At 42.9% G+C, this 23,906-nt stretch overlaps 1 protein-coding gene across 1 annotated transcript; it reads right to left on the reverse strand.

The window, feature by feature from the left end:
- Positions 1-1,970: 1,970 nt before the first annotated feature.
- LYPLAL1 (lysophospholipase like 1) lies at positions 1,971-23,700 on the reverse strand. Its single transcript, XM_080998711.1, has 5 exons — positions 23,552-23,700; positions 18,962-19,061; positions 10,812-10,981; positions 2,768-2,883; positions 1,971-2,351 (listed from the first exon to the last, which is right to left on the reverse strand). Exons 1-5 carry the CDS (start codon positions 23,634-23,636, stop codon positions 2,133-2,135), a joined length of 690 nt encoding a protein of 229 aa, XP_080854837.1. The 5' UTR covers positions 23,637-23,700; the 3' UTR covers positions 1,971-2,132.
- Positions 23,701-23,906: the final 206 nt, after the last annotated feature.

Genomic DNA, 23,906 nt, shown 5'->3' on the forward strand with positions numbered 1-23,906 from the left:
TTTCTGTTCTCATTCTGAAGCAAAGTTCTTAACCCGAGGTACTATTTCTGGGTTAGCAGAGTCTTTAACCTGAAGCGTATGTAACCTGAAGTGTAGGTAACCTGAGGTACCACTGTAGTGTCTAAACACCTTTGCAGTTGTAATTTGCATCATAGCCTACCCTGTAATCTTAACCATGAAGGACAAGTTAGAAATATACTAAATAAATACTGACTTGATGTTGTTTGTTTTAACTGCATCTCTTGCAGGGTGGTTCAAACTGATAGAAACCCCCCACCCCACCCCACTTTAATAAATTAATTAGCTCAAGCACATCCAGTCTTTTTCATACATCTCTTGCTTCAATCCACAAATCCAGCTCTCCCCCCATCCTTTTCCTTCCCTGAATGAAGTTATTAAAGGATCCAAGGTCTATTTCCGTTCTTTCTTTTAAAACCACTTGACTGTCAGATGGTTTAATAGGGGAGACTAATTTAACTCCACAACCTCTTGGGCATTCCAGTTTTGTTACCAATAATTTTAGGCTTGATCAGCTGGTTTCAGTCTTGCCTGTAATTGTTCTCTGGCTCCAGCTGTCTGCAGCCACAAGTCAATTAGTTAGGAAGCATTGCTGTTCAAAGCACTAATCTATTCATGAATTGCAGCCCTCTTTTAAAAACAATCTATAATGGTGGAAGATTTTTTTTTTTTAAAGAAAAAAAACCAACTACCACCAAACTTTGTTTCCAAGCAGAACAGAAAACCTTTACAGAACCCAGGAGAATTCAAGCCTAATTTGAAGCTGTTTTCATTTGCTTGCTGAATTATGTACCTTGCCAACGTAAGTGGCAGCTCCAGAAGGTATCATGAAACGGACGGCTTAAGCCCACTCATTTGTTTCATTTAGATTTGCCAAACGGCCTTCAACTCTTAAAGACCGAAATGAGAGGCTACATGATATATTGGTTTAAAAAAGGCCCCTAGAAAAAAAAAGTTACTTTTAAACAGTAAAGGACATTGACTAATTATTTATTGTGCTTCTGAATGAACTTTTGCTGGGTTCTGAAGTGATCACTGAAAAGCTGTATGAAAGTGGCTCCCTCTCTTTCAGCTTCAGATCATGGAGAAAAAGCATACAACATATTTAGAAAACAATTTCAGCAAGCTTCAGGATCAATGGATTTCATAAGTCCATTTTGGCAGAATGCAATCCTCTGCAAATCTATGCACAGAACAAAGCCCAACTGCTTTGCATAGGATTGCAACCTGGGAGATTTAGGTCATGATCAAAACTATTTTAATACTCCAAAAAGCTTGTTCAATACCTGCTCCATGGCAAACTGCTTTTAAAGTGAGCTTGAAGATCTGTTTGCATTGTGTTTGTGTGTTCTGTTAAATAATTATTTGCCTGAGACATAATCGTCTATTACCATTAGTAATAAAATCAATTCATAGATACAGTAAGATAAAGGTAAGGTAAAGGACCCCTGGACAGTTAAGTCCAGTCACAGGCGACTATAGGGTGCAGCGCTCATCTCGCTTTCAGGCCGAGGGAGCCAGCATTTGTCCACAGACAGTTTTCCAGGTCATATGGTCATCATGACTAATCCTCTTCTGGCACAACGGAACCACAACATGCACACGGAAATGCCGTTCACCTTCCTGCTGCAGTGGTACCTATTTATCTACTTCCACTAGTGTGCTTTCGAACTGCTAGATTGGCAGGAGCTGGGACAGAGCAACAGGAGCTCACCCCGTCACAGGGATTCGAACTGCCAACCTTCTGATTGGCAAGCCCAAGAAGCTTAGTGGTTTAGACCACAGAGCCACCAAGTCAAGTTTCTGGACTTTGCAGGCTACCCGTCATATTGAGATGAGATCCTGCTAGTGCTTGATAATTCTATTTCATCCTTTTTAATAAATATACAAATCGTAGGCACAACCAAGACCTGGGAAATTAAACAGATAAAACTCAAGAAATTTATGGCAACTTACTTTTCTGTGAGTTTTTAATATTTTCATTTGAATATCTGTGAAAAAAATGAATTATGTCTATTAATAGGAAATAATCATATTACATGGTTGAAAGCCACAGAGCACAGAAAATTCCATGGCATTTCTTTTCTATATATACTTTCATTTATTGTTCATGGTTACTCTGGCAATTTCTTCAAAATCCAAGCTTGCAGTTTGTCCAGCTCACTTTTGTTTAGTTCATGATAAAGGTTTGGCAAGCTCAGAAACGTAGTCGCTACTCCCAGGGATTTCAACATCTTGTTGGTTTCTTCACCCCACAAATACAGAACCAGTTCATCAGCAGTTCCATGGCACTGAAATAACTCTGGTGGTTCCCTTTCAATTTTCTTCAGCGCCTGTTAGCAAAGGAGACATCTGTGTTGTTACCACAATAGAGAAGAGAAGGGAGATATTTTACAGTGGATACCCAGTGATCCACCTAGATTAGTGAGTGCATGGAATATCCAGCAAGTGTAAGGAACTGCAGAAAGATCAATAAGCAATTGCCCACTGCTTTCTACTTTCAGACCATTGGTCCATCTAAGCCCGTCATTGTTTACTGTGATTAGTAAAGTGTATCAGAGATCTTAGCTTTAAAGCTGAGACCAATGAGTAATCATTATCTTTGCTAAACTAAAAGATATTGAAAAGGGAGTGTACAGGTTCCCTGCCACTTAATTGGGGGGTGGGGTGGTTTACACTCTGGCACAACCTTCTGAGATTTTAAATGGCCACAATGGGACAAACAGTTAGCAAAGAGTTCGGTACCCACCTGGTAAACAGCAGAGGTCTTGCTGAGGAAGCTTGAAAGAGCAAACACTCCAGCTACATCTTGGTGGTACCTATAGGCTAACTGCATTGCCATGCCTCCTCCCATTGAAAAACCACCTATGGATTTTTAAGGGGAAAAACAATGTTAAAGCAAACATTCAAAGCTCTGAGAAACTATCAGAAATGCTTTCAGTGATGACTTTCTGCTTTCCAGTACCCTGTAGGAAACACTTTCGAGCAAGCTAAAACTTAATCAAGTTGTACAGACTGTACCTCTGTTCACAAAGGAAAAAGGCCTGCCAAATGTCTGTGCAGCCCAGTCCATATTGACTGCGATGAACACTTTTTATTTTTAACCAATCACTACCCCACAATATATTTCACTGTATATAAGGACTGTATAGTTTCAGTTGAACAGGGATTCCAAGGGACTATTCATACTTTTAGACAAATCAATTAGACTTCTGGTTTACTTGGTGCCCCCTCTTTTTTGTGGCTTCTCAAAGCATGAGAAGGGGAAAATGTGATCTTTTAGCTGTCGCTAGACTCCAATTCCCATCAGCCCCAGCCAGCATGGTCAATGGTCAGGGATGATGGGAGCTTGAGTCAACCTCTGGATGGCCACAAATTCCCTTCCATGTCATGGTGAATTATGAAGACCAAACCAGAATCTAGCAGTGCAATTCTATGGAGGCTTACTGAGGGTTCATCCACACGTCTGTGTGGTCAATGTTTTATACTGCTTGTCCCATGGGTTCTAGGCACAAGTCTGAGAGGTTCTTCATTTGCCCTGCTAATTTCCCTGGGAAAGCCAACGGTTTAGAAGAAGAAGAAGAGAAGAAGAGTTTGGATTTGATATCCCGCCTTTCACTCCCTTTAAGGAGTCTCAAAGCGGCTAACATTCTCCGTTCCGTTCCTCCCCCACAACAAACACTCTGTGAGGTGAGTGGGGCTGAGAGACTTCAGAGAAGTGTGACTGGCCCAAGGTCACCCAGCAGCTGCATGTGGAGGAGCGGAGACGCGAACCCGGTTCCCCAGATTACGAATCTACCGCTCTTAACCACTACACCACACTGGCTCTCTGCTGGATCAGAACGGACATTTACTGCTGGATCAGAACGGACGTCAATCTGCAGAATCTGCAGAAAACCTAAAGAGGTAAACAGCAGGTTTCCCCGGGGAAAAGCAGCAGGACGAAAAAACCAACCCTTTCAAACCCATGACTTGAAATCATGGGAGCCCAAAGAAGTGGCACCCACTATGTTAACCAAGGCAAATATACAAAGATCTGCAGTGTAAAAGTGCAATCTTGTGCACTTATATGTGGAAATAAATCCCACGGAGTTCAACAGGACTTAACACTCAGGTAAACATACAGGGATTGCAACAAAAAATCCCCCCAAAACTGCTTCCCATTTGTCTCATGAATGCTGTAGTAGAAAATCTCCAGGTATCTTCTGAAAGAACAAGTCTGCTATGAAAAGGTAGGTATGAACGACTATTACACACTTTGTTCTTTTTTCAAAAAGAAATAACTGCTCACGAGTCCTCTACTTATTTCCTTATGCCCTCCAGCGAATGATGCCATCACCGCAACACTTGTAAAAATACAGTGGACAAGTTTCGCTCTGTATTAATAGATGCATATTTATGGTCAGACGCTGGTGCATAGGGTGCATACATAAAACTAAATACATTTGGATGTTTCAGAATTCAGAGGCAACATGGAGCACACTGAAAGCTCATTCTGAATTTGGAAATGATTTGCAGCAGAATCCTTTGCATGTGTATCCAGAATTAAGTCCCCCCCGATATCAATTGGCCTGGCTCTAAGCTAAGTGTATACAGGATCACAATTTCTCTCTCTCCATTTCTTTTCTTTTTAAAATTCACTTACACTGGAGCTCACAAAGCAACCTGGAATTACTCACTGGCAGCGCCTGATAATGCAGTCACCTTCTGTGAGGACAGAAAAGCTTACAGCTTTCATGTGGTTCCTGCTATTCAGGAAAAAACCTGAATGCCAGAAGTTGGTTTGTTGAAATTTGGTTTTGTAGTGGGAAGCCTGCAGTTTATTACTCAGAAAAACATGGTGCCCAGGAGACTTACAGAGAGGGAAAGCTTTGCAGGCCCCTGGTCTGGAAACAGTGGGTTTCATTGAAGGGAAAATGCTGTGATTTCAAAGCACCATTCTTACCATGAAAACCTACACTAGTCCTGCATAAGCTTGTGTTGAGCATAAGACGGATGGCACAGCCATAACAAGGGAGTTTTGGGGCCAATTTTCAATGTCTAAAGTGAAATCTAAAAATAAAATGTATATTTCAATAACTAGGGATGTATGAAATGGACTTGTCAGTGCCAATTTTGTATGTTTCATTTTATAGTCCATTTCATACTGTTTCTGCAGAAATCTATAGCGTTTTAAAAGTAATTCTTAAATTTGCTTTTAAATACACATGTTATCATAGGTTATCTCAATGCACTCACTGCTAAATGTCTTCCCAATAAACTCACATTTGTTATGTATTTTGCTAAGTTTGTTTGTTTGTTTTGAGCCATGAGCTCTATTGCAAAATTTGGAGATGTATGTATTTGCTACTTAATGCCCAAGTGGCTTCTGGTCATTACGTGGTATATTAAGGATAATTACATTCTGATCAGTGTATATATTAGTCCAGGAACTGCATATTAGATCAGTTTGCTTCTTATTATTAAACAAATTTAGAGCCCACTTTACAGCATAAAGCCATCAATGCAGTGTACAATCAAAAAACATAATAAAACAGAAAAACACAAGCTCTGAAAACAATAAAAACAATTCAACACACCCTGAAACACAAGAAAACCATCCCTACAAGTTCCAAAACCAGCAAAACAATTTCATCATAAATAAAATTGATATTCCTTATATGATTGCATTACATGTCAGGAGAAGCCTTCTTTTAAAAAAATGCCTTGTGGACCAAACAAAATTCTCTTCCCTCTCTAACAATAACACTTCACTGGATGGACAAAATATGTCTGTCCAATGACGTCACTGTAATACTATACAGACTGAGACATACAAGGTTTGTTTAATCATCTCAGTTATATGTGGTAGGTTGCTTGTGGCAAAAAACAACAGAACATGGTGCCTTGAAACTTGGCTGTGACTACAATCCTGGCACAGTGATGCTGCTTAAATCTTACTGAAGTGAGCAAGTTTACTGTGCATACACTTGCAGCAGAAATACAGTGGTTGCCATTTAAGTCTGAAATTGGCCACACATAACATATGGGGGCATTTGGCACAGAACAGCTAAGCAGAGCAGTTGCCCCAGTCAAGTTATTTCAACGAGTTCAGTGCAGGGTGTTATTCAGTAACTGACAGTACCCTTTCTCATTCTTCTTCGTCATCCTGTCCAGACCCAGAAGCCAATGAATATGCCAATATTTATAGGAAACACGGCAACTTTCATATTCCTTCTCCCATGGCTCGGTAGCTACGGAAGAAGCCTAGCAATCAACAAGAAAGTATTTGTGTGTCCTGTGTTATTGTAATGAAACAAGGGGTCAAAAACCATGCATGTATTCCTTGGCGTTCTGTCGAGTCTACGGCTCTGTCACAGAAGGTTTATTTTCATTGGCTGCTTATGAAAGTGACTACAGGTGGCAGGAACCCATTGGCTTGGATCAGCATTTCTGTGGCGTACCAAACTCGTAGAAGGAAGAAATAAGGGAGAGAGAAAAAATGGTCCTGAGAAAACTACAAGAGAGGAAGCAAAGACTTTGAGAAAGAAAACTAAAAATCATATATGGTTTTACTCCACTGCCAGTGCAGCAGAGGTAAAAACTGCAGCTTGCACCCGATCCTGCAATATATGTGACACAAATGGAGATAGGGAATTTGTGGCCTTTCAAATGTTGTTGGACTCCAACTCCCATCATCCCATCTAGCATGGCCAATGGTCAGGGATGATGGGAGTTCAGTAACATCTGGTGAGCCACAATGGAATATTTTCCCAGAATGGGGAACAAAGTAATAAAGATGAACTGTGAAAATGCAATATACAAAAATAACAAAATCATAGCAACAGATCCAAGAAACAACACATTTAACAATTCTTACATGATTGAAACAAGCAAAACTACAGTGAGGCCAAACTTAAAATCTCCAAATACCTAGGTAAACAAAAAGAAAACAAACCAAGAAACACTAGGGAACATTCCAACCAATTAACCAACCAATAGTCATATCCAGGGCCATCAGTTATTAAGAGTGACTAGTTGCCCATGACGTAATTTGGAATGGGCAAACCTATGACTTGGTATGCACGAAGATGAGATTATCTGCTCATCTATTGTCCAGTGTATTCTTATATTCTTCTCTGACTAGGAGCAGATCTCTGGGGTCTCAGAGGTCTTTCATGACAACTACCGTATTTTTCGCTCTATAAGACACACCAGACCACAAGACGCACCTAGTTTTTGGAGGAGGAAAACAAGAAAAAAAATATTCTGAGTCTCAGAAGCCAGAACAGCAAGAGGGATCGCTGCGCAGTGAAAGCAGCAATCCCTCTTGCTGTTCTGGCTTCTGGGATAGCTGCACAGCGTGCATTCACTCCATAAGAAGCACACACATTTCCCCTTACTTTTTAGGAGGGAAAAAGTGAGTCTTATAGAGCAAAAAATACGGTACTTTGTGATCCTTTGAAAATGCAAACAAACCGTGGGTGTCAGGGGTTGAACCTGAGGCCTTTTGCACTCAAAGCATGTGCTCTGCATTGAGCTATGGTCTGTTCACCGTATGCACAGAGAATGAACTTAAAGTGCATTAGCGTAACATATTTAAACAGACAAAAAAGAATCGATGCTTAAAAACTGGCAGGTTGTTGAAAATGGAAAAAGTGACAATTATTAAACCAAGAGAAAGCTTGGCTCTAGTTGAGTTATTGAAATGATGCTTACCAGTTGAATCACAGAGTTATTATATTGTCACTTATGTAAAAAAAAAGATGAGATCTTAAGATACAAGATGTACTCACTGCAATACTTTATTCTTATTTTTAAAAATGGTGTGGTAATTCACCTGCTCTTTTTAAATAGCTCAAAAGGAAGTTTTCCTTGGGCAGCCACCAGTCAGCTCAGCCATCTCTGTGAAGCGGAGCGGTTCCACGCAAAAACATATTCTCCCAAAAGTGAATTTCCAGACAGAAAATGTCTCTCCAGAAGAGCCTTGTTTTTCTGGGCCTCGGTGCAATGTGCTGTGTGTAGCTGCCCTCCCAGCCGGCCCTATGGAAGACACCTGCTCCTCTTCATATGCTTCAGTGTCAGCAGGTAAAATGGCGAAACCAGATCAAACAGACTCTGTGGACCATTTTCCACAAGCCAGGGCAAGGAGCCACCAAGGCAAGGCAAACAGGGCCCTTCAAAGAGCAGGGAGTGGCCAGATCCAGAAAGAAAACAGGCAAGGAGTATTTTGGCTCCATCGTTCAGGATCTTGGTGGCATCTGGATGGGATTTTAGACATTCCCACATTAAAAGCAAATTTTCTCAATATTGGATTATTCATTGGTGTGCTCTCAACACCAATTTCACTCAAATGTGAAGAGAACTTTTTCCTCATGTGAGCAATCACACACAAAGAGAGGGCATAGTATGTTGTCAAGCTATGGGCTGTATTCTATCCATAGGTCCCATCAGTGCCCAGATTTACTTTCCCCATCTTTCCTCTGCGTGCCCCACACCCTCCCCAAATCTGCTCCCCTAAAGTGTTAGGGGTCTCCCTTCAAACCAATTTAGGGGGCATGGATGGGGAGAACGTTCTTTGGCTCAAGCAGAAATCCTTGCACTGGTGGAACATTCACTTTGCTTCATCATCCCTTCCCCAAAGCACTGGGATAGCCCTGGTAAAATCCTGGATAGCCCCTTAATAGTATTCTGATGTACTGATTGTATTGTGTTGTAACCATTTTACTGGAAACTGCTCTGGGATTGCTATGCAATGGAGGGCAGTTCATAAATGAAATAGGGTAGAATGCCGTGTAATGTTAAAGAATCACTTGTCTGTCCTTTGCTAGGTCTGCTAGTGGTGTTTGCTTGGAAAAAGCTGGACATTAACTTCCTTCTGCCTCTATACCACATACCCTCACATTTATAACATTGTTGATGTTAATTTTTTACATCTTTATTTTGGATCTTATGATTTATGTGGAAATTTTCCAGTTTATATTTTTTGACGTTTTGTTTACTGTTTATGACTAGTTTTGTTATGTTGGTGGTTATGTAATTTTTTATATGTTGTAAGCCGCCTTGCACATGGTTTGAACTTTGGAAAAATTAAATGATTGATTTACTCCTGTCAAATCAGCTTTGCACTTAGTTTTTGTGACCCCCCCAGTCACTAGCGTACGGGATTCAAAATAGTTTTTATATTTGCATTTTTGTTATTGTATTGTGACATTGCTTCAAGATGCTTCATAAGAAGCGATTCATAAATGAAGGGGGGAAATTATCATCTCTTTTTTAAAAAATCCCTACAATAGTGAATTGAAGCCTGGTTTAGGCTGCAGGGTCGAAATCAGAGTTTCCCAAACTTGGGTCTCCAGCTGTTTTTGGACTACAATTCCCATCATCCCTAGCTAGCAGGACCAGTGGTCAGGGATGATGGGAACTGTAGTCCAAAAACAGCTGGAGACCCAAGTTTGGGAAGCCCTGGTCTAAATGAATACTTCACAAGCAGCTTCCTCTCAAAGCGTAACCCCTAGGATTGAGCCCCCTGTTCTCGGTTCATGGGGGAAGAAGACACAGTCTTTAATTAAAACCTAGCTAAACATTAGTCCTGCCCACCCCCTCCCCAAATTGCTTTGGTGCTGGATCCAGTTCGGGGGGGGGGGGGTCCTGGATAATTTAATAATAATTAAAGAGCAACAATAGTTTCTAAGTAAAACGTATTTCCACAAAAATAGGTTCTTGTGCAAATTTCTCACGTGTTTTCTGAGCCTCGTCTAGAAGGCATTTGAGCAGCCATAGAGTCTGTGTAAGAGATAGACGACATTGGCCTCAATCCACAAGGATGTTGCCCTGCTCAAGTCTCGTCAAAACTGACTGAAAGCTGTGGAAGGGGATGACCATGATGCAGGAATGGGAGAAGGCAGCTAGCACTGCCCTCTCCACCTGCTGTGTGGGGAAAAACGGCCATTTAGCTCCCCTTTTCCCAGAAGTAATTTGCTCAGTGGCCATTCCAACACACAATTAAACTTTGGTAGCCACAAAAAGTCAGCGTGTTTACTTAGGCCTTTTCACCTATTTCTGGCTTGCATTGCCACAATTCCTCTGAAACAGAAGCAGTGCTTCTACCGCCTCCCAGGCACAGCATCTCATTCCTCCCACAAGTGTGGTGTTGCATGCAGCAAAGAAAACCCAACACATGGGCACCAGCTTGCTCCTTGCAATTGGGCCATCCAGTTGAATCTCATTCCTCCCTATCCCCTTTTTTTTATTATGTCTATTTGGAGGTTAAGCCTTCAGTCAGGGGCGGCATTGTTTTCTTAATCTTAACTTATGTACTGTGCCTGGAAAACCTGGAGTGCTTTCCAAATAAATTAGCATTATTCTTGTGCAGTTGCTAGCTCTTTCAACAGAGTTCTGCACAGCAGAACTTCCCATTTTCAGATAATAAGATGGAATCTGTTCCAACTACTGCTCTGCTTCTTATCCCAACTGGGATGCAAAGAAAACCTATGTCAGGTGGTGTCAAGAGAGAGAGAGCATATGCCTGCCCCATTTTCTTCAAAAGACCCATCTCAAATGAAGCAGATGATGGGTCTCCTCTTTGCAACAGAACCTCCGTGTTACGAACTCTGGTGAAACAGAACTTGCTTCCAACTATAATGGCTGAAGATAGCACCGAAAAGACATTAGCACAACCCCTACCTAAGCATTCAGGGATTCCTTGGCTGCTCAAAGCCTCTATAACCACTCACCACATTCCCCGGTTTGGCTCCACTCACAGGATGAGCTCTCTTACAAATGTCAAATATTTTCTTCTTTCTAAAACTTACCCAAGAGTATCCTGTTCTTTCCAATGCCGCTTTTAACTTCATCATCAATCAAACTCGTAAGTGCTTGACACATTGAGTCAATGGTTTCAATATGTTCCGGGCAATCATTAGAGATCTTATATCTGTCATGCCACACGTTGGACAAGGACCCTCTCATCGGTGTATATGGTCTGGAAGAAAAGTCGATGAAAAAGGTGTAAGAAGAAAACTGTAATATATAGCCATGGAAATCAGGAAGCCATGCTACGCCCTAGGGCCTCTCCATGTGCGCCAGGGTGGGGGTGGTGATGGATGGCTGTCACTCAGCCACCCAGGTAAGGCTCAAATTACGGGTGGCTGTCTTAGTAATTTGGAGGGAATGTATGTCAAGAAGGGATGCCTGCGTAAGAGAATAAGTCCATTGCCCCAAGCAATTGTACCTAGATTGGTTTGTTGTTACAACTCATCTGATCTTACAGAGTGAAAAAGGAAGTCAAGGGGAAAGCCTGAGATTTAGGGTAGAATAGTAAGCTTTACTTAACACCAAGAACTTGGACCAATGGATGGAGCCACAGACCAGATTTGGCTTCAGGTTCTCTTTACAGCTATGAATATAGCAGGTGGATTTAGTTTGTTGTTTGTATCACATTCCTAATGGAGATTTCCACAAGGTGAACAAGACCATATTTACTTTGAATGTAAAACATACGACAGAAATTCTTTATTTGGCTTTTTAAACCCTTCCAGTAATCTGGACCACAGACAGCCCTGGTATTAAGATATACGATATGTGGAGCTGTGTATGTCTGTGTGTGATACCATTAAGACCAGTCAAAATAAAAAAATCCTTCCAGTAGCACCTTTAAGACCAACTAAGTTAGTTCTTGGTATGAGCTTTCGTGTGCAAGCACACTTCTTCAGATACACACACTTAAGACCAGTGTATAAAATCAACCAACCAACAGCACCACCATATTGAATTGTTGGGTTGCTTTGGAGACTAGATATCTGCGATTCTCTCAGTTTAGAACTAGGAGATTAAAAAGAGCCCCAAGTGTACCATGTCTTTCTGCTTATAGCAAAACTGTAATGTGTTTTCATAGATTATATCAAATTGCCATGTTGTATCCTTGGGGGTCCAAGGATTACACCAGCACATGAAGGTGGTGAATGGATGGAAGGATCCTGAGTGAGAGACAGGGAAGGGAAGACCTCCCAGGTTGAGAGACTTGGGAGAAGGAAAGCTCCCAGGTGAGAGCTGGGAGGGTCTACCACTTTCTGTGTGAGACAAGAGTCAAGAAATCCCTTTGAGAGAGGACTGTGTTTTCTTTTCTCTTTCTCTGTTTTTATTTAGATAAGTTTATTTTATCTTATTATATCGTGAAAAAGCTTCCAATAAAATCTTATGGAAAAAGAAATCCCCCCCTCAAATTACTCTGTTGTATGCTCCCATTGGCAACATCTGCTTTAAAGGTGGCATATAAAAATTCTAATGAATAATAAATACAACTTTTCAGTGCATGTTCATTACTTCCTTGGTTGCTCCCTACATGGTGCATATTGGCCCATTCCTATATGGGACTGCATCCCTTTGGATTAACATTTTCAATAGATGACTTGAACGGCACCTGTAAATGTGGTTCCTCCTTAATGACAACTGGTGGCCTGATTTAGGAACTGCAGATGTACCAGAATTTATACTTGTTGACCATGGGGTTTGTAACAGCTTGCAGCTACGGCTTTGGTTTGAAATTGCAGTGCAACTTCCCACTAAAGGAGACGGTTTACAAACTTTCCATCCCCATATTTCCATGCGACTGAAACTATTCCATGTTAAATGCATGGAACCTGTGTTAAAGGTGGCTTATAAATACTTTAACCCAAAAGCTGTCACCACTGTGTGTGATTTGATCTTCATTAACCCAACGCAACTGGCTCATAGTTACCACAATGCACATATGGAACTCCCCTTTTCATATAGAGCTCCCCTGTTCTTTTTAACCTGTGCAGCCATTCCTCCAAAAGTCTGCATCCTTTGCCTCCATTAACGCTAATGGTACCCTGCCTGACCCTTTTGCATATGATCTGCTCTTCTAAATCAGAATGCAAGAGAAGGTTTAGTTCAGAATGCATGTGCTTAAACAGGGGGTGCTGTCCCCTTCTCATCTTTTTCTTTTTTTTTTAAGTGTAACAGAAAGAAGAATTTGTAGCTCACTCCTTCCAAGAAGCTCTGGAAACCAGCCTAGTTCCAGGACCATCAATCCAGTTTAGCAGCAAAATAAAACATTTGTCAGGTAAGGGACGATACAGTGTGGATCTGAAGCCTAATTTTAATGGGCAATTAGGCTGTCAGATGGTACAGAGAAGCAAACACTGCACCTTTTTATTATTTTTTTTAAAAGAAGCAGCCAGCAGAGCCTTTTCTTGCAAACTGTGTGTGCTAAATCTGGGTAGACGTGGCTATAGTAAAGATGCCATTCCTTCAACAACAGAACAAAGAGGTTTCTTTTCTTTTCTTGACGTCCCTCTTTGTGTGGATTAATCTGCTGGTACTAGCTCCTGACGTCTCTTGGCTCTCATCCCATTGGCAAAAGAAGCGTTCGCCATCAGCACCGATGCCAACGTTTTCCACTACCACTCTGAAGAGCAGATTAATGTATGTGCACATGCAAAAATAACAATCTAAAAATGTCAGCTCTGCTTCTTCATTGTAATAAATGCCGTCTGCTGAAATTTCTCCTGCTTCCATCAGCCCTGGGCAGAACCCAACCAAAGTTACACAATGTTTAAAGTGTCCCCGATTTCAACACGAGTTGATTTAACCACTTGGCCCAAGATCTCATCCATTTTAGTTCTTCACCCATCAAAGATGGATGCATATGTTTAATTACTTTCCTGAATCTGCGCCTAAGGCTTTGCAGTAAGGTTTTCCAGTTTCCATGTCCATATGCTATAAAGCCAAGCCGACTTCAAAACCTCAAAACATCATTAAAAAGGATTACAATAATTTCTAACACAAAAAAGAAGTCTTCCTCTACTAGAAACAGCCATATACTTTAAACCTGCCCCTGTATCACTTCTTTGGCTCCAAACTTTCAGAAAATTTAGGATGCAAGACTTAATGGATTGGTTTTAAAGTATAAGCTAGAATGCATTTCAGGTTTATATTTATGCAGGGATAAAGCTGGCAATCCAAAATTCCTCAGGGACTATCTAGGCATCCAAACTTTTCAATAAACATATCTATAATATTAAAAGCTAGCAATCCACCGAATATTACACTGTGAATGCCTGAACCAAGGGCAACTAAAAGACTCCAGGAGAGGAGGGAGGACTCAGTACTTGCACTTGGGGAATCTTGGTGCAACTACAATCATTTTAATCTTTTTACTGCATATCCTCCAGAAGCAAAAACTACAATGTCTAAGACAAAGAAAAAGAATTCAGGTACACCTGGCGCTAGTTTTACTAGCTTCCTCCTGGAAGAACTGATTTACACATCGGTGTAAACACGGCTCTTTTTTCACTCTACTTGATTTCTGTATACCTGGATGATCGGCTGTTGGGTTTTTCTCTCTGTATGGTCCATTCACACATGTAAGTCATCACTTGATCTTGCAGTTATAAAAGTACTGAATAAAATCATAAATGAATGGAGCCTCCAAAAGAGACACCAAGGAAAATAGTTCTTGCTTCTTGGGTTGTGACGAAAAATAACACAATTCTGAATAAGGAGACAAATGGTAAGGTCCCCACAATATAGAGTTCTAAAATCTCTAGTGAAATCTTGCACAACTGGGCCCAACAGGGCTTAGGTTTTGCCTCAATTGACTGAGAACCCATAGCCCTCCAAGTGTTTGACTACAACTCCTATAAGTGAACTCTCTAACACTGCCTGCCTAAAAAACCATCCATTTGCCAAAAGCAAATAGATCCAGTAGAAAAGAAATGCAAAGAGACTTGAACTTCTCCTGTGATTCATTGATGGCACCACAAAACAGAACCAAAGTACAGGAACCCCTGGCTCCCTTGTAGACATCTATAAAGATCTCAATCCAGACCAGACTGTGTTGGTTGAGGTTGGTGAACAGAGATGGGAATTAATGAAATATTTGCTTGAGAATCTGAGTGGGTACTATGCACTGGAATCTTGCCGACACAATTTTACTGATTCAGCCCAGTTATGATTTTTAAAAAGCTACTGTGGATCAAGTAGCTGCCAATATACTTGAAACAGGGCCAAACTGACTAGTGTTGGTGCTGACCTTTAAAGCCCTAAATGGCCTCGGCCCAGTATACCTGAAGGACTGTCTCCAAGTCCATTGTTCAGTCCGGACACTGAGGTCCAGCGCCAAGGGTCTTTTTCTGGTTCCCTCAATGTGAGAAGTGGTTACAGGGTACCAGGCAGAGGGCCTTCTCGGTGGTGGCACCCGCCCTGTGGAATGCCCTCCCACAACTATCTGACTTTTAGAAAACATCTGAAGGCAGCCCTGTTTAGGGAAGTTTTTAATGTTTGAAGTTTTATTCTGTTTTTAGTCTTCTGTTGGGAGCTGCCCAGAGTGGCTGGGGAAACCCAGCCAGATGGGTGGGGCATAAATAAAATAATAATAATAATAATAATAATAATAATAATAATAATAATTGATTCTGTACCGTGGCTAGAGAAGGAGTGAGGGACCTCCTATGAAAAGCTCAAGGTGGGGTGGGTGGGAGTCCGCATTGCTTTGTAATCTCAGGGGAGGGGGAAAGTCCACACTACTCTGCAATGCCATTTTCCAGGGCTCCACAAATATTTACTCAAATGAAAAGAGATCAAAATTCTTTGCAAAATGTATCCTAAAAAGCACATAAGTTATCTGTTGGCTATTGAAAACAGCACATGTAGGGTGTCTCTGTTTACTGATAGGTTAACTCTGGATTTGCAGCAGGAAGAATTTCAAGAAGGAAATGCTACATAACGCAAAGATTCTTTGACCTAGATTTGCCGAAGGGAAACATAAAAAGGTATGGAATAGTTATTTCAAAAAAGTGGAGACGACATAATTTTAACTTGACCACGTTAGCTGCTACAATGCCAATTTAAACTATCACTTTCTATTGAACAGAAAGGCAACAGCAAAAAAAGGAGCAGTATTCTGTTCAAATTTAGACATTCAAAAGAAAACAAAATGCTTAAGTCACACTTCCAGCAGCTGAAACATAAATTTGCAGCTATGTCTGCCCCGTTTGCTTTTAAAAACCACTTGGACAGACGTGGCAGTGCATGGTGTTTTTTAAAGCCCCGACTTCAGTTACAGCACATTTACTCACAATGACTGAAAAGACAAAAAAGATTAAGATTGCAATCTTACGCAGTTTTACCTGCAAAAAAGCCTCACTAAACATAGTGGGGCTTGCTTCTGAATAAGCATGTCTTTGATTACGCTAGAAGTTATATTTAACCACTGAAAGTTGATGCAGTTGTTATTTCTACATCTCCCTTAATTCAATGACTCATGCAAATGCAAACCGTAATTCCCAGCCGGTAAGTTTGCCAGCGTTTGCAAAAGTATCGTTTGGCCACAACTATGAACCTTCTAGAACTCTGCTTTCGAAAAACACACCCCTTAAATTTACCTCCTGCATGCAAACCAGAGGGAGGGAAGGCTCCCCTTTAAGTTGTTATCGACTATCAATTCCCATCAACCGCAGCCAGCAGTCCCAGGGGTGGATCAGGGATAATGGGGGGAGGGGGGCACACTTCCTCATGTCAGATGTAAACACTGGCTAACACACTACGTCCTTGGAGGCTTTTGGACCCAGCAACAGCAGAACCCTGAGAACAGTACATGGGCGGGGAGAGGTTGTTCCGACTGGATTGCTTGCATGGAAGGAAGGAATGGAAAAGTGTGATTCTCCATCCCATGAATCTTGTGGCTCCTTCAATGCTATCACTTGTGGCCTAAATCAGCACAATGGACACAATACATGTGTTAATTGGCTTACCCATGCTAGAATCCCTGTGTTACCAAGTGCCGGCCTTTTTGTGAATGAGACCATATAACACCGGTCTTGAAAGACCTACATTGGCTCCCCAGTATGTTTCCGAGCACAATTCAAAGTGTTGGTGCTGACCTTTAAAGCCCTAAACGGCCTCGGTCCAGTATGTCTCCACCTCCATTGTTAAGCCCGGACACTGAGGTCCAGCTCCAAGGGCCTTCTGGCAGTTTGCTTGCTGCGAGAAGCCAAGTTACAGGGAACCAGGCAGAGGGCCTTCTCAGTAGTGGCACCTGCCCTGTGGAACGCCCTCCCACCCGATGTCAAAGAGAAAAACAACTACTGGACTTTTAGAAGACATCTGAAGGCAGCCCTGTTTAGGGAAGTTTTCAATGTTTGAAGTTTTATTCTGTTTTTAGTCTTCTGTTGGGAGCCGCCCAGAGTGGCTGGGGAAACCCAGACAGATGGGTGGGGCATAAATATTATTATTATTATTATTATTATTATTATTAACAGCTGGACTTCTCTTCCTTTCCTTCTGATGCCAATATTTACACTCCCATTTACACTATGGCTTGTGTGTGTATGTGGCTGGCCTCTTGGTGGTCTCTGTGGGATCTGATTGGCCATTGTGAGAACTAGATGGGCTGCTGGCCTGGTTCAGCAGGGTCTTATGTGTGTATAACATCTCTCTCTCACACACACACACGAGGGTAACATGTCATGCATCTGATGAAGCAGACTGTAGTCCGTAAAAGCATATGCAATTTTCAATCTGTTAGTCCTTAAGGGGCCACAAGACTCTCCGTTAATGTTTCAAGGCACCTTATAGTTCCTGTTGCAGCACAAAAGTATGCCTGTCATAGCACAGTTTGGGAATCACAGATTTACACCAAATTCTGACTGTGGGAAGACAGCCTATACTTAAAGTATTCCCCACAGATGTTTATCACATTGGTTGATGAGTTTTCCAGGCAAACTCTGCCATGCTGGCCTTGTCGCTGAAAGTGAGCTGTGGTTGCATTGCTTAGAAAAAGAAGAAAAAAGAAGGCTCTGCCTACTTTTCACACAGACCTGGCAACATGGCATCACAAAAGCTAAAATATTCCCACCCACAAATTGATGCCTGGCATGCTCTATATGCTAATCATTGACTTAGTGGCACAACAAATCTTAGGGTTGCAGAGCTGGCCTGCTGGCACCAGGGAGATGGAATCAGGTTAATTCTAGTAATTCAGATTAATTAATTAGTCAAAGAAACAGATTTCGAGAGCCAACTAAGCACCGCACAGAGTGTTATGCTGCATTAGCTATTTCTGCCATTCACCCTGATTGGACTTGCCTTCCTCAGCATCATTAATAAAGGTCTCAACAGCAGCAGTACATTAGAGCCCAAAAATAAAGAGAGAGAGAGAGATGAAGGAAGGAAGGAAGGAAGGAAGGAAGGAAGGAAGGACGGACAATGGCTTTAGAAAGGCTTCCTCTGATCTCTGGGAAACAGTGACATCAGACTCACTGCAGGTAACTCAGGAAATGTGAATGGGGTTGACAATTGGCGAGAGTGCTAAAGCCAAAGATCCTAACAAGAGCCATTTATTTAAAAACAAATATAGAAAGTATTATTTTTTATTCTTTTCTAGGGGGTAGTATACACATGTGCACATGTGGGGGGGGTCACAATTACATGTACTGCAAAATCCTGAAATAATTGTTCTATTTTTTTTTTTTTTTAAGAATAAAAAGCTTTATTGTTCCACTTCAGAAAGCACTTGCATATATGCTCACTGGAGGCTTTGGCACTATGGTGTTTTTTTTCAGATGGAGGATGCTGGATTTATCAATCAACTAGGGAACCTGTATTGCTATTCATACCGAGGGATAATTAATTGAGAACCCCAGTACATATTGAAGAGCAGAGGTGGAGTGTTCTGCCCTCCTCCTTTAAGTGGTTAAATATCAGAAGTCAAAGCCTACCTCTGTCATCAAATAAACACATTATACATCTTACTTACAACTTGCCATCACACTGGGGGTAAATGCGAATGTCACAACATGTCTGGAGAAAAGTAGTTTTGCAAATTCAACTTAGGACATATCTGCAAACCTTTATGTCAATTAGTTACAACTTTAATAACAAACTGTTTTTAAAGAAGGCAATAAAGGAAGGCTAGTATGAAAATGCATTAAAGAAATACCTGGCAGGAGCTGTTGGATAAATGACTTTTATATGCTGGAAAGACAAATCGTGACTCAAAACCCCTTTGATCCAGTCTCTTAATCCTTGGCCGGTATCACCTAAGTAATACAGAAAGATAAAGGCTACTTTAGATATCTACACAATGCCAAAGGCCTTGTTCTTCGTAATACACAAATATAGAATTGCATTATCCAAGAGAAAAACGTCATCTGGACAAAGGTGCTCAGCCTTATTGGATTTCAGGATAACTAACCACTCAGTGACCAAGTTCAGGTGATCATTCCAGGCTCCGTATGCTATGGAGCCGAGACTCCTCCCCCAGGGCCCTTCTCATTCTCCTGTTATAGATCAGTTTTTGTGCGAAGATCCTGGCTTGTATTAAGCCAGATAACTGAAGCAGAGAACGCTGCCTTAACGTCAGTTAACAAACCACGGAAATAAGCCAGGGTCACATTGTCCAAAAATTACCCCAAACAGATTCCCAGGTGAGCACATGTGGTTTTGTGATAGCTGGATGACTTTTGTCTCCCAGTTTTGCCAAGTGGTGAAACCAAAGCTCCTCTTTTATGAATAACAATTATAAACTACAGTGGTGCCTCGCAAGATGAAATTAATCCGTTCCGCGAGTCTCTTCGTCTTGCGGTTTTTTCGTCTTGCGAAGAACGGCTATTAGCGGCTTAGCGGCTATTAGCGGCTTAGCGGCTATTAACGGCTTAGCGGCTTTAAGAAAAAGGAAACAAACTCGCAGGAACTCGCAAGACGAAACCCATAGGGAAATTTGTCTTGTGGAACAACTCGAAAAACGCAAAACCCTTTCGTCTAGCGAGTTTTTCGTCTTGCGAGGCATTCGTCTTGCAGGGCACCACTGTATGAGTATATTGGAGAAAAATATTGTAAGGGAAAGGACGGCAAGCCAGAAAGCTTAACAAGTTTGTGTATTTGAACTTCTCGTCGGAATGTTTCATAACAAGAGGAGCCTGCCAGGTAAGGCCAATGGACCATCTACTCCCATTGAATCCTTCTCTCACAGGGGCAAGCCAGATAATGATATTTTTTTTATTAGATGCTTGTGGGAAACGGGCAAGCGGGACCCAGGCACAAGAGCAGTCTCCCCTCCAAAAGATTCCAGCAACTGGTAATCAGCATGACTGCTTCTGTCTATGGAAGCAGAGCACAGCCATCATGGCTAGTACCCATTGACAGCTCTCTCCTCCTCCATGAATCTGTCCAATCTTCTTCTGAAGCCATCCAATAATAATAATAATAATAATTATTATTATTATTATTTATACCCCGCCCATCTGGCTGGGTTTCCCCAGCCACTCTGGGCAGCTCCCAAGCGAATATTAAAAACACAATACAGCACATTAAAGGCTTCCCTAAACAGGACTGCCTTCAGAGGTCTTCTAAAAGTAAGATAGTTGCTTATTGACATCTGATGGGAGAGTGTTCCACAGGGCGGGTGCCACCACCAAGAAGGCCCTCTGCCTGGTTCCCTGTAACCTCACTTCTCGCAGTGAGGGAACAGCCAGAAGGCACTCAGAGCTGGACCTCAGTGTCTGGGCTGAATGATGGGGTGGAGACACTCCTTCAGGTATACAGGACCGAGGCCGTTTAGGGCTTTAAAGGTCAGCAGCAACACTCTGAATTGTGCTTGGAAACGTACTGGGAGCCAATGTAGGTGTTTCAGGACCAGTGCTATATGGTATTGGCGGCCACTCCCAGTCACCAGTCTAGCTGCCACATTCTGGATTAATTACAGTTTCCGAGTCACCTTCAAAAGTAGCCCCACGCAGGGCGCATTGCAGTAGTCCAAGCGGAGTGGTGCATGCACCACTCTGGCGAGGCAGTCCACAGGCTGTGTACCAGATGGAGCTGGTAAACAGCTGCCCTGGACACAGAACTGACCTTCATCTCCATGGACAGCTGTGAGTCCAAAATGATTCCCAGGCTGTGCACCTGGTCCTTCAGGGGCAGTTACCCCATTCAGGACCAGGGAGTCCTCCACACCAGCCTGCCCCCCCATCCCCCAAGAACAGTACTTCTGTCTTGTCAGGATTCAACCTCAGTCTGTTAGATGCCATCCATCCTCCAACCGTCTCCAGACACTCATACAGGACCTTCACTGTCCTCACTGGTTCTGATTTAAAAGAGAGGTAGAGCTGGGTATCATCCACATATTGTTGAACACCCAGCCCAAACCCCCTGATGATCTCTCCCAGAGGATGCATGTAGATGTTGAAAAGCATGGGGGAGAGGACGGAACCCTGAGGCACCCCACAAGTGAGAGCCCAGGGGTCTGAACACTCATCTTCCAACACCACTTTCTGGACACGGACCAGGAGAAAGGAGCGGAACTGTATGACAGTGCCCCCAGCTCCCAACATCCCAGAAGGATGTTATGGTTGATGGTATCAAAGGCCACTGAGAGATCTAGCAGAACTAGGAAACAGCTTTCACCTTTGTTCCTAGCCCACTGCAGATCATTGACCATCCAAGTGGTTGGCCATCATTGCCTCCTTTGGTATAGAGTCCATAGTTTCTGAGTCATCCAGCATGCAGCTTCATTTCCCAACCTATCATTTAACAATAGATTATGAAATTCCCCCAGGCCAGTCTTCAATATATATTAATGGGAGTTTCCAAGGTGCGCACCAAATCTTTATGGTTGATGCACTTTCAGGGAAAGAGCCTTGCCTACCCTTCATGGCCCTCCAAATATTGTTGGTCTTCTGCTTCCACAGCGGCCAACCTGATACCAATGCGAAGCAGACAGGCAGGACCTGAACACAACACTGTCTTCCTAACTTGGGATTTCCAGAAATTGGCATTCAGAGGTATAATGCTTCTGGCAGTGACTCATGGCCTGATACTGTGCCATCCCATCCTTTGGTCCTCTTTCCCCCTCAGCTGCAACATCCTGAAATCTACACAGCAAGGGGGTATGAGACAAGAGACTCAAGAGTTCATACTCTGAATAAATTTTCACAGATGTTGTCTCTGGGCCTCGTACTCGCAACTACAGCCCCCCCCCCCCGATTTCCATGAAAAACGATCCCTTATAAACACAAGTTTACACTCAGGTAGTAAAAACATTTTAAACAACTTTAGAGTGCTATAACCCCTTTCACACTTTTTTTTTTGTAAAAAAAAAAAAAAGTTTATTTAAAACCACATCTAAAAGCCTTTGATCTAGTCCACCTACGCAAACACTACAAATGAAAGGGCTGGAAGAGGATAGCACCTGCCGAGGAATAACAATCTCAGCATGCCTGTGGTCAGGTAAACAAGGTAACCCTAAGGTGATGAAAGTTTCACAGGCGCTAAAGTACTCTGAGGTGGAGCACGTGCTGTCCACACATACCGTCCGTCCCCAAAATCAGCTTGAAAAACAGTGCAAACTGAAAGGCAATGGAAATGCAGAAGGCACGCAACTTCTAAGGTGCAACTGCTTTTGGTACTGTTGTAGGTAGGAAGTAGATATCACCGTGGAGCGAGATACCAGTCCACAGGAAGAATGTCAATCGGACCTGTCCCCCTAAGTGCGCTTCCAGATCGTCACTAATTTCGGGTGGGATTCAATTATATACTGTCAAATTCCGGCTGTGCAATTAAAGGCGATTTGTAGCTCTTGAGCAACAAACCTGCTTCCCCAATGGAACTATTGTTTTTAGCTTTAGTTTTGCAATAAGGAAGTCACAGGAAAATGTTGTCCAATCTCTCTGTAAACAAACAAGCCAATAGACAAAGAATGGGGAACCTGGTACCCTGCACCTCCTGCTGGGATTACAGCTCCTGTCATTCCTGGATATTGGCTATGCTGGCTGGGACTGATGGGTGACTGATTCCGGTAACACTAGAATGGCCAATTTCCCAAGCCCTAGTTTAAAAGATCACCACCCAGATGTAAAATGACATGTAATGCTCTACACCATGCACTTGAAGCACATTCAATGCTCATTTAAAGCATGCGATTTCCCCCAAAGAACCATGGGAACCCTAGCTTGCTTAGGGTGCTGGGAGTTTTAGCTGTGAGGGGGAAATGGCCATCCCCAGGTTCCCCTGGGGGAAGTCACGTGCTTTAAATGTGCACCGGATGTGCTTTGAATTCATGCTGCAACGTTGACCATAGGCACAACTTTCATCCAGCAATGTGCCACCCGAGGGCATCCCCATCTCTGCCAATTCATCCAGGATTGAGACCACCTTTCAGGCTGGATTGAACTTCTGAAACCTTTCTTTCCAAGGAAGAGCTGTGGACACTCCCTTGGAACCTGGCAGGAGGTTTTTAAGCAAAGATTGGATGGCCATCTGCCATGGATGCTTTTTGAGATTCCTTTTTGAGGGTTGGACTAGATGACTCTCGGGGGGACCCCTCCAAACTCTACAACTCCATGATTCCTTGCACAAAGGAGCAAAAGACAGTACTGTATATAGAAAACACCCAACTCTCTTTTCCCTACGCCCCTTTCTGTGCGCCTTTGCTGTGAAATGGCACCGCAACCAGCCCACTCCCTTATTGGCGAAGCTTGGGGAGGCTTCCGCGGTGGCGCCCCCTGCTTTCCGCTCTGCGGTCGGACTCATCCACCTGAGCCATGGAGGAAGATGACGGAAGCCGTGTGTCTCCCCGCGGGGGCCACCACGCTCCTCTGCAGCGCCGCTGGAGCCGCCATGGCTGTCCCAACCCTCCGGAGGAAAGGGGCGGCCAGGGCGCACAGCGCCGGCGCGTCGCACGGAAAGTCCGCGCCCTTCCATTGGAGGAGGAAGCCCTTTGCGTAAAAGCGCAGGCGCGGCTGCCGCTCTGGGTGAGGCGGCTGGGAAGAAAAGCGAAGGCGGGTAGGCTGCGCAGCTCCGTCCAGCGCTGGGTTAGCGGTCCTCAACCTGTGGGTCCCTAGATGTTGTTGGACTACAACTCCCATCATCCCTGAGTTCTGCCATTGCTA

This window comes from Podarcis pityusensis (genome assembly GCF_964106645.2).
Source record: "Podarcis pityusensis genome assembly, chromosome: 3".
Classification (NCBI taxonomy): Eukaryota; Metazoa; Chordata; class Lepidosauria; order Squamata; family Lacertidae; genus Podarcis; species Podarcis pityusensis.